At 37.4% G+C, this 11,693-nt stretch overlaps 1 protein-coding gene across 1 annotated transcript in view; it reads left to right on the forward strand.

The window, feature by feature from the left end:
* Positions 1-11,693, forward strand: part of KIAA1033 (KIAA1033 ortholog) — a 36,260-nt gene that overhangs the window by 16,879 nt on the left and 7,688 nt on the right. The window contains exons 14-24 of the mRNA XM_010136965.1: positions 582-708; positions 2,021-2,146; positions 3,240-3,347; positions 5,021-5,167; positions 5,294-5,373; positions 6,310-6,415; positions 7,032-7,148; positions 8,033-8,201; positions 8,335-8,489; positions 10,045-10,119; positions 10,948-11,052. Of these exons, the coding sequence (XP_010135267.1) occupies positions 582-708; positions 2,021-2,146; positions 3,240-3,347; positions 5,021-5,167; positions 5,294-5,373; positions 6,310-6,415; positions 7,032-7,148; positions 8,033-8,201; positions 8,335-8,489; positions 10,045-10,119; positions 10,948-11,052 (1,315 nt within the window). The remainder of the gene's footprint in view (positions 1-581; positions 709-2,020; positions 2,147-3,239; positions 3,348-5,020; positions 5,168-5,293; positions 5,374-6,309; positions 6,416-7,031; positions 7,149-8,032; positions 8,202-8,334; positions 8,490-10,044; positions 10,120-10,947; positions 11,053-11,693) is intronic.

Below are 11,693 nucleotides of genomic sequence, written 5' to 3' on the forward strand. Positions count from 1 at the left end.
TAACTGCTGCAGTAAGTAGTATGGCAGTGGCACAGTCCTGTAGCATGGAATAAATCAGTTTTAAAAGTGGACGCTATTACAACTAGTGTAACCCAAGCAGATAAACTTCTGGAGAAATATATTATTGGAGAGCAGCACAGCACTTGTAATGGCAAGTTATATTTGCTTGTGTGTGTGTCTGTGTATATAACAACGGTTTAAACTTAGAGGAAAAGTAACATCAGTATAGGACTTTTTGGCTAGTGTTTAAAAGCATTTTTGAGCAGTTTTACTTACTCTCTTAACTTGAAGTGTAGTGTATGTACTGCTGAAAGGGCCCTTTGTGCTCTTGAAAGGGAGCTCATTTTGACTCTTTGGGGTATGTTTGTATAGATAAAATCGGCATACTTACTAAACCTTACCTATACAGAATTTAAACATAAATGAGTATGAAGTTCTGATACTGTGGGGAAGGAAGAGTTACTATTTTGAGGACTGAAGATTTAACATACTTCCCTTACAAGAATTTAAGCTTTGAAAAGAGAAAACTTTATTACTCGTCTTAATTTGAAGTAAGCAACTGTCTTTGTTTTCTTCTCCAGAGATATGCAGTCGTATTATGTTTTTGTGAGCTCATGGATGACAAAAATGGAATCTATCTTGTCAAAGGAGCAACGCATGGATAAGTTTGCTGAAGATCTTTCTAACCGCTGCAGTGTCTTCATCCAGGTGTGCAGTCTTTAATGTGGTGATGCAGCAAATGATGCAAGTTGTCGAACATAAAAAAAATCGCAGAAGTTCTATGATCATCGGTGTGTTACTTTACAATGTGGGAATAGTTTTAAAACTTTAAGTGTGTAATAGATACACCAATAAGGAAATCTGTAAAAGGCCTTTCTGTAAAGCATGTGGGGAAAATGAATCTGACTAAATAGTCAATGGCTAAAATTTTGGATTTTTTTTCTTGACTTACAAAATCAAGAAAGCTTCCTTTACTCTTTAGTAAAGGGTTTGGTTTTTTTCCTTTTGAGTCAGTTGTGAGGTACATGAGTTGGACTGAACTAGTGTCTAATTTAGTTTAATTTAGCACAGTACATACTTCCAGTAAAGGTTTTGTGTTGTTTCTTTGTGCTTTGCCTTCATGATGGTACTTTGCAGGAATCTTACTATGTTCTGAGGCAGCTGGTTTCCTTTTGGCCTACTAAGACTTTTGGCCTACTAAGCTTGTAGTCTTAAAGTAAGATGCATCTTTCTTCTGAATTTATTTTTTGCTAGTTTTTATATGTATCTATCTGCCTGATGAATATCTGGTGAGAATAGGTGTGTGATAGAAGGATGATCCTGAATCTTTCTTATCTAAAGATGTACATGTAGTGGGATCTGTGGCTTTTGTATTGAATTATTTGCAGTGGACTTAACATTTTGCCCTGTAGCAAACTGACTTTCTTGCACTATTTGCTGTCTTTTCCTAGTCTCTTTTATTTTTACTATTTTTTTCTTTGAAATAAGTTAAGATTTTTGTCATGCTGTATGGAACCAACATTGTATTTAAAAGCTCGGCATACACTGATTTAAACCTTACTGCTTTTTTCTTGTGGGATGGACAGGAAGTGTGTAAATACTGACAGTGTATTTCTTCCATGGAATGTAAATGTTTTAGATTGTTTTTGTGATAGGCTTTTTTTTTTGTGGGTATGGGAGTTGTTTGAGTTGACTTACAACAGGTCTGAATTTACTAGAGCTTTGAGGCTAATTAATTCACTGACCTATGTTTAATTTGAATGGCTCTAAAGAGGTTAATGAGCAGGTGGTCTAATGATTTGTAGGTAGTTTCACAATATCAGCCTAATAAAAGGGTCTCATTCAGCTTTGGGATCCCAGGCTTGCTTATTAAGTGGAGCAATATGGTCTCTAATATGAAGAGGCAGAAGTTAGCTGTCTATTGCGTATAATAGAAAACAGAGAGGACTTTTTTGATTGGTATGGAGTGAAAATACTGATTTCTCTCCTGCTGCCCCCTCCTCCCCCCTTTTATTTTTAGGGTTTTCTTTATGCATATAGTCTTAGCACTATCATTAAAACTACAATGAATCTCTACATGTCAATGCAAAAACCTATGACCAAAACTTCAGTGAAAGCTCTCTGCAGACTGGTGGAACTTCTGAAGGTAGGTCACTGGATGGAAATTATTTATTTCATGTAGAGCTTTAAAGAGAACATTGATCAAACACCACATATTAAAAAACCCAACAAAACCTCTGAAGTGGGAAATGTTTTTGCATGGTTGGCTTCTTGTTCAAGACTGCATTTGGTTAGACAACAGGAGATTTGGGAGGCTAGAACTGATTTTTATGTAACTGCTAACCGGTTTAGATGGTAACACAGAACGACTGAGGTTGGAAGTGACCTCTGGAAGTTGTCTGATCCAACCTACCCCTGCTCAAGCAGGACAACCTAGAGCTTGTTGCTCAGGACTGTGTCCAGATGACTTCTGAGTATCTCCAAGTATGGAGACTCCACAACCTCCCTGGACAACCAACATATGCCAGTGTTTTCTGATGTTCAGAGGGAACCTCATGTGTTTCAGTTTGTCCCTTAATCATCTTCACAGCCCTTGGCTGGAATCTATTCAGTATGGTCATGTCTGTCTTTTACTGAGGAGCCCAGAACTGGCTGCTGCCCAAGTGTGGTCTCACCAGGGCTGCGTAGAAGGGAAGGATCACCTCCCTTGACTTACTGGCAGCACTCCTCCTAATGCAGCCCAGGATATACCATTAGCTGCCTTTGTGGCAAGGGTACACTGATGGCTTATGTTCAACTTGGTGTCCACCAAGACCCCCAGGTCTTTTTCTGCCAAGTTGCTTTCCAACTGGACAAGACCCAGTATATGTTGGTGTATGGGATTGTTCCTCCCTGGGTGCAGGACTTTGCACTTTTCCTGGTAGCTTTTCAAAAAAGAAGATACTCAGTTTTGAAATACCTTCAGAAAGCAATGGGGAATAGAACTGGATTATTTAACAAACAAAACAAAAAACCCAAGAAAACTTAGATCAGTCCTGAAACTTTTTATGGTCATGAGTGGTTCGATTTTTCTCAGTTTCCAAGGGTTAATAGCAACTGCTACTAACAGTACATTACAAAGTGGAAAGAGTCTGTATTTGCAGTGTGGGTGAGTCAGCCAGCATAAAAACTAAATTCTAAAGGCAACAATTTTGGTAACTACATGAACTGTTGTTCATATGTTTTGGGATGGGCTTTAGGCAATAGAACACATGTTTTACCGAAGAAGTATGATTGTGGCAGATTCTGTGACGCACATTTCTCAACATCTGCAGTATCAGGCTCTTCACTCTATTTCTGAAGCCAAGGTATGTAATCCAACTTCTAATAATTAATCTTCCTATCTAAGTGCTTACAAAATCTTAATTTTTTTCTTACTTTTGCAAAATCCATGGTGTGGTGCTTTATCATAATTGACAGATTCATAAACTTTGCCCTGGAATCTGTACAGCATAGATGGTTATCTGGTTTTGGCTAAGAGTGGTTCCTCTCTTCCTCTGAGCTGTTCAATCTCTTGTCCTGTTCCTCCTGTGTTCTTGTTTTGTTTTCTGGTGATTTTCACAAACTGACCTTTTCTTACCTCTTCTGATGCACATTCTTAAAAGCAATCTGTTATAGGTCTAAGCAAACAGGCTGTTAGTTATTTAAATTTGTGTCTGCTTGGCAAAATAACCGTGGTTAATACATCATGGCTTACAGGAGAGGAATGTGGGCATAAATTCACTTTTTCACTGTGGGGTATAATGGCTTCTGATGGTGAGACACTGTAATACCTACATAATACGTTTCTATAAACAAGATCAGCTTGCTACATGTTTTGCTTATCAAATCTTGAATTTCTGATTTCAGAGCGAATGGGAAATTGAGATTTTAGTATACCTGTTCTGATGTATTAATGATTGTTTTGTTCTTTCATCACATTCAGTAACAGAATTACAAAGGACATTTGCTACTGATACCAGTTCAGCTATTAAATTTCCCTTTTACTTGGCTATAATCTCAATTTATGTGTCTGGCATCTCTATTTTCTAGTGTAAGCAAAAAAAATCTTGTATTTCTAAAAAACATTTATAGATAGATAGATATTAGGAGTAGCATGAACTGAGCTTCAGAGCTACTAAAAAACCTGTATATCTTCAAACAAACAGTTCACATATATTTAGATAACTTCATAACTGTAATTACATTACAAATTATTTCTAAATGCATAGAAATGTGCTGAGACTAGTATGTTGAAGGATATCAAAGAATGCATCTGTGAACAACTGGTATTTTGACTACTACTTAAAATATGTGAAAAACAGATGCTGGTAAATAGTTTATTAGTAATAACTTTATCTGCTCCACTTTATCTGACAGAGCTTTAGCATGTGAGGTTAGGAGCTTCACATTGAACATAATTTCTTGGAAATGGAAGAGGTTTAACTCTTATGAAACTGTATCTCTTCTGAGTTACACTGCAACTCACTAATATGTCTGTGAGTAACTTTTTAGCTGGAAGGCTTGGTTCCCTTTGCTCACACGAATGTTTGCAGTTGATCTTTCTGCTAAATTAGAATATTTAGAAAATTGTAAGTTTTGTTGCTGTTGTGTTTGTACAACTTCTGACTGTTCAGCTGTAAACTGGGTTTTGTTACCAACAAGTAGTCATTGATTAAAAAATAATTAAAATTTTAAATTACAAGTACCTTAGAACTAAAATTGGTATGCAGTCACATGCAGCTTGCACAGTATTTGCCTATTGTATGACCCAACCAATGTTCATGCTGAACTGCACATATTCAAAGTGTGTGGTCAATTCAGTGGTATTACCACACACTGAATTACTGAGTAAGTGAATCTGGATTTGCTTAGCTGTGTTCACAAAACGTAATTTGTTTGCAGAAATTTGTGACAAGTCCGTGAGCTTTGGAAAGAAGAGGTAAGCTATTACATTTGGGCTTGGGTAACTTTTCTGAATTTCTGTTTTTCTTTCATCAAGAAAAGAGTCATATCTGATAAAAAGTACAGTGAGCAACGCCTGGATGTCCTCTCTGCTTTGGTGTTGACTGAAAACACCCTTCATGGGCCAAGTACAAAACAGAGGCGACTAATTGTTTCCCTTGCTCTAAGTGTGGGAACACAGATGGTAAGTGCCATGATTGTTCCAGACCTCTACTTGTTTGGTGTAGTATCTTATAAGGAAATCTTATAAGATTTATCTTATAATTGTATCTTACTTTCTTTGTTTTTTTTTTTTCCTTCATTTGCACAGAAAACGTTTAAAGATGAAGAACTCATTCGCCTTCAGTTAGTTCTGAAAAAACTAGACTTAATCAGTGAACTCACAGAGCGGTAAGCAGTGGCATGTAATACATAGAAGGCAGTGTAGCGTCACTGAGGGAGCTGGATCTTCGCTGTGCAAGTTGCAAAATCTGGTAGCTGCATGCTTGTGGTGATTTTTTTTTTTTTTGCCTGTGTTGTAGACCAGGTATGGACAGAAAACTCCAGAGCTAAGCCTGAAGCTCTCTGTTCTTTGGACAGGTCATATTTTACCTAACTGTTGCCAATTAGGGAAATCCACTTCTCTGATTTTTTAGAAATTCTGTCACTTTCTTGGATGACTTGGCTTTGTCAAGCTAAACTCTTCCTCTTGACCCAACCCCAAAAGTTAGGAGTAAACACCAGTCTGTTTGGGAGATCAGGCTGTTAGTTCACTTGTGACACCATGTTTTATTGCAGCTGTAGTCTCAGTGAACACTCAAGTTACATAAATGTTTGCTGTACGAAAGCCAGGTGAGTAGCTGGGTTCCATGCATGTTTCATGGAGAGATAAAAACATCTTCAGTGGATGACTCATGGGATCAATTCCTGGAATAAGTGTTGTATATGAGTTGTATCAGGAGAGGCCTGTTTCTCTTTTTGGCTTAGAGGAGGAACTTAAAATATGTGTTTGATCTCTAGGCTACTACTTGCATGCAATAAGAAAATAGCTATTTAGAATTTTGCTGTAATGTAAGGTCTAATTCTTTCAGAGACTGAGTAAAGCCTTTTTCTAAAACAGGTACTTTTTGTTTATAAATAGTCTAGTGGAAAACAAGAAATTAAAGTTCCTCAGTAAAGAACTTCCTTTTGAGAAGAGCATTGTATCTGGAATATTAAAGTAACCATGTAAAACTTAGTGTTGAAAAGCAGTTGTCTTTTAGTTTAAACACACTAAAAAAAGTATCACTGTGTTTAGAAGAATGGCTTCTTCCAGTTCTGTACCTAATAAGTAATTTTGTATTCTAGAATTCGAGCACAATGTGACTGTTGTTTCTTATACTGGCATCGAGCAGTCTTTCCCATCTATTTAGATGATGTGTATGAAAATGCAGTTGATTCTGCTAGACTGCATGTAAGTAATGACGTTAGCAACGTAGTTGCTGCTGTAGTGGGAGGGATTTGTAGGAGGAGAGGATAAAGCTTACATTGAAACTCTAAAGGAAGATGCTGAAATAATCAGACAAGAGTTACTAATGAGACAGAAATTTCTTCTCAGTCTGGAGGATATAAAAGCAATCTTTGCACATTGTGTTTATGTATTTTTAAAACTCATATCATAGTGTTCAGTGATGCTCTGTGGGGTAGTTGTCCTGTAGCTTTTTCTACTGCTTATCTCTTGAAGTATCAGGTATTTGCTGCAGAGTCAAATCATGCTTTGGCATGCTAATCTTGATTAAAAATCAATACTCTGTTACAGATTTGTGCATACTATGGTCAATCACAGTGCTAAAATTAATATAGAGCAAATAACTTCAGATGAAATGGCTCATAATTATGACCTTTCTGCAGATAGATCAGTAACAACTAAATGCTTCGTAAGGACAGGAAACTTCAGTAGGGTTTATGAGGTCTGTTTTTAATAAAACTGGGAAGACTTGAGATTTTGATTTGTTAGCTTTGAACACTATTTAAGATGCTGTTGACATGTCTGTCAATCTCTTGGCTAAGCATAATAGTTTCTTTTTCAGTATATGTTTAGTGCGCTACGGGACTGTGTACCTGCTATGATGCATGCCAGACACTTGGAATCTTACGAGGTGCTTCTGGAATGCTATGACAAAGAAATCATGGAAGTGCTCAATGAGGTAATTTGTTGTGAATTGAAATTAAAGGCAACACTATGCTTGGAATATCTTATAGGCCAGCATCTCTTGTACCAAACCTGGTATCTATAAAAATAGCACAGAGACCTTTGAGATTGGTATGAAGTATTTTAATAGGTAAGAAAGTGTTCACTGATGATTTGGTTGTTTAAAACCTGTAGTTAACAGTATCTGTGGTGGTTGGAACATGAAGATACTGCACTCTAAATTTCTTAAAGGTGGCAAACCTCAGTTACAGACTATGCAATCAGAAGAGTACTTTTTGTCAGATTAAGTTCTGCTTGTGTGAATGCGTAAGATACGTACTACTGTTCTTAGGATGCATGCATGGCTTTTAGTACTGAAGGCTCTGTAAATGTAGGTGGCCTCTAGTGAATTATTATCTAGAATTACAAAGGATGTTTGACAGAGGAAATGTGAATTCAGATTCCCAAGTCTAGGTTTTAACCTTTGAACTATTCTTCTTATTTAACTAGTTCAAAACCAAACACTACAGATTTTGCAGAAATTCAGACCAGATTCTTCTTGCAAGACTTCCTCACTGAGTTAGATCTTACTATTACCTAGAGAGCTAGCCCTAAGCCTAGTTCCCCCTAAGGTCAGAACGGAGAGGTATTTAAACCTTTACCTTCTTTGAGCTGTGTAGCTTTTTTTCTTGCTATTGTGTACTAGAACAGTAACAGAAGAAATAGAATAACCCTCTGGTTCCCAAGTATTGATTAACTTCAGATTGTGTGCCCCTGCCAAAGCAGAACTGTCTTCACTAGTTTAATCACTTTTATGTATCTTTGGAGAGAGACATTAGGTCTCCTAACAGAGCATTGTAAGCGGACACTGAATGTGACTTTTTTAATTCCTCTGAATAGCACTTGCTGGACAAATTATGTAAAGAGATAGAAAAGGACCTGCGCTTATCAGTTCATACACACCTAAAGCTGGATGACAGAAACCCCTTCAGAGTTGGTATGAAGGATCTAGCTCACTTCTTCTTTCTGAACCCAATACGTTTTTTCAATCGGTTCATTGACATAAAAGGTGAGGAGTTGTATGTTTTCTTGATTCTATTACTTTCATCTCTGTTACACTTTGGCTTAATGTATCTTTTCATTTCTTTACACGTTTCCTTACTAAATAGTATTATTTTAGTCATCCTTCTGTGTGTTTACAGCTTATGTCACTCACTATTTGGACAAGACCTTCTACAACTTAACAACTGTAGCTCTTCATGACTGGGCCACCTACAGTGAAATGAGAAACCTAGCAACTCAGCGCTATGGTTTAAGTATGACTGAAGCACATCTTCCTAGCCAGACTCTGGAACAGGTACAGTGCCCATAGGACATGGCTGTCATCTGTTCCATTACACTGTCATACTAGCTAGCTATTCAGAGGGCTGCGTTGTTAAAATGAAAGTACCCAAGATAAGAGAACTCTTTGGAAAAAGTGACCTTTAATGTCTGGTTGACGTCTGAGACACAATCTTTACCTTTGGAGATAACACCAATAACAGTTAATTTCATGCTGGACTTGTATCATTCATTTTTTATCATAAGGTTTAATAAAATTGGGTATACAAACTCAGAACGAGTATTCAACTCATGTTGAAAATTCAGTATCTGCCATTTGGCAAGTGATACATCTGGAATACAACTGTCACAAGTCTGGAATGACCCTTGAATGGTGGTTTTTCTCTGATGACCCTTGAACGGTGGATTTTCTCTGCTGCTTGCTTCTCAGAACGTTCTGCTTAGTGGTCATCAAAAGAAACTGTTTCACAGGCTGGGCAAAGAGGACTTTGGGACATCCGTGCTTAGCTTAATAGGAGAGTGACTCAAAGCCTCCTAGAACCTGCTAAACCTGGTTACATATGAAGTTGTAGTTTCATCAAGTCAGTGGTGAAGGCATTCACTCTTATGGCATTGGTGCAAAAGAAGCACAGCTTGCATATTTCTGAAGACTTTCCTTCAAGAGTTTTAGTGTCTTGGATATTTTTGGCAGTTAGCTTCATTCCCTCATTTGGCTTAGCACGCTGGTGAAAGTTCTTAGAAATGCAACTTTTTTTTTCCTAATGTTCATGATGGCTGTGTCTTCTTAAGTTGGAAGAGGACACGGAACTAAGAACTCTAGCTGCTGCTTGGTACAGAAGTGCTGTGGATTAATTTCTGTTTCCGGTTTTGGCTTCCCATGGGCAACATTTGGCCATCACGTTGTTTAAAAAGAATTAAATCATTTCACAATGTTGGTTTTGTAACATTCATTCTGGTGTGAGCTTTACTTCAAAACAAAGACACCCCACACTCCATTCCACCCCAGCAAAATCTTGATAAAATCCTTGTCACAACTGGCAATAGAGTGTTTAGATTAATTAGCATCCTTTCTGTGCACATTGATACTAACATGACTCATTCAAGCAAAATTTACTTACATTGTAAGTACTGAAGTTTAATCTTTTAGACAGGTCAGGGAAAATGGTATAAAAAAAGGTGGCTAGTTGCTTATGTCTCTATGGCAATTTGTGTCTGTAGAAATCTCTTAAGGCAAGATTTCTTTTTCTGGAAACTGAAAACAGCCAAAACTCAATTTTTATTTTTAATTGGGGCTTGTGGAATAGACTGGAGGATTCCTTACTTTAAGGGGAAGTTGGAAAAGAACAGGCAGACATGTAAATACTAAAATGTTAGCTGAGGTTCTTCTCTCCTCTAAGCATTATCTTGCAGACACTGAACAAAAATTAAGAGAGTCTTCATTTTGCAGAGTGAAAATGTTGCTTTCTAAAATGCTTTCAACTAACTACAGAAATAGTATTTGTGCACCTTAGTGGTTAGGCATGTCAGTAGTTCTTGAATTTTTTTCATAATAATTCTCAATGTTGTTTCAGGGTCTGGATGTTTTGGAAATCATGAGAAATATTCATGTTTTTGTATCCCGCTACCTCTACAATCTGAATAATCAGGTAAGGTATATCCCATACTTTTTTCCTGAAGGGATTAAGAAATGCAGGGTAATGTACGTGGAAGAAAAACCCAAGCTGAACAGACACAATAAAAAGCTGTAAAACAGCCATTGCTGCTCTAGGGAAACATCTTTTGGGGTGCTATAGGTGGGTCTCAGAATGTTGTCTAAGCATATTCAGAGTACAGTGTGCCAGTATGATCACTCCGTGTCAAATATTCCACTGGAGCTAGGAGGAGGCAGCAAGGATAATGGGCTGCTATGTAAGAACCTAGTAAGTATGTAATTTTAAACTTAAGTTAAAAAGTAAGGGGTTTTAATCTGGGAAAAAAGGTCAGTTTTTATCTGAAAATGGGTTATTAGAGAAATGAAGTTATGTGTGACATGGAGAACGTATACAGGGAACAACCCTTTGTGGCTTTTCACGGTGCGAGAATGAGGGGCCCACTCCTAAAATGAGTGTGTTCCTGAAAGAAAAGGAAGTACTTTTTCTCATCAGCATGTAATTCAGCAGTGGAACTCACTGCTGTACTGCGTAGTGGGACCAAAAGTACTAACAGGTGCTGACATATTTTAGACCAATTAATGTGGGATATAGTCTCAGTAAATGAGAGTTTTAGTGCAACCTCTGCCTTGGAATTGTTGAATCACCCTTTTGCAGAAATCTGAAGAATCTATCAGATAAAGTTAATTGTATGCATGCTGCGTTTTCTTGGTGCGTTCCCTAATCACCAGTGATTAGCTGCTCTCAAACAGGATGTGGGCTACCTAGACTGATAATTTATCACAGAATCAGATTTGAGTAAATAACTTCATTTTTCTCTCCCAGATCTTCATTGAAAGAACAAGTAATAACAAACACTTGAACACTATCAATATCCGTCACATCGCTAATTCAATTCGAACGCATGGGACAGGAATCATGAACACAACAGTAAGTGTCTTTTGTACTGTTGACAGATTTTTTTTAAATACTGCACAAAAGCCTCCAAACTCTTGCATTTCCTAATGACTTATTTGGTTGTGCAGTTTCAATAAAGCAATAATAATGTTCTGTGTATTTTAATAAAACAAGTAAGGTCTTGGACATGACACAATATCACAGTTTCTTGGGAGTTACACCACTTCCAGTTCTTGCATAAAAGTTAATGAAGAGATCTAAAAGCAGAGAAGATAGAGACGTTCTGGTGGGACTCGGAATTTCAGTAAAGATGAGTTATCAAACCAGCATAGTAAAATATTTTGTTTTCTAGGCTGCCTGCATAGATTAGCATGCCCTAAGTTTCTCCTTACTGACACTTAGTAGGCAGATGCTTTTGCTGCAGTTAACATTGCATTTCTTCAAGATTTGCTGTAATTTTTTTAGTTCTTCTTGTAATTGTTGAGAAACATCAGCTTTTCAATTTGCGAAATAAAAGCTACAGATCTGCGATCACTTCTTGGAAGCCCGTGACTTCTTATTGCAATGCTTTTAATGGTGTCTGTCACGCATGTGGTCATTATAACCAGCCAAGGGCATTTATGTCTTTGCAAAGTACATAAAGGCACCTGCTGTGGCATGCCTGCTGCAGCAGG

Source organism: Buceros rhinoceros, unplaced genomic scaffold (genome assembly GCF_000710305.1).
Source record: "Buceros rhinoceros silvestris isolate BGI_N320 unplaced genomic scaffold, ASM71030v1 scaffold10570, whole genome shotgun sequence".
NCBI lineage: Eukaryota > Metazoa > Chordata > Aves > Bucerotiformes > Bucerotidae > Buceros > Buceros rhinoceros.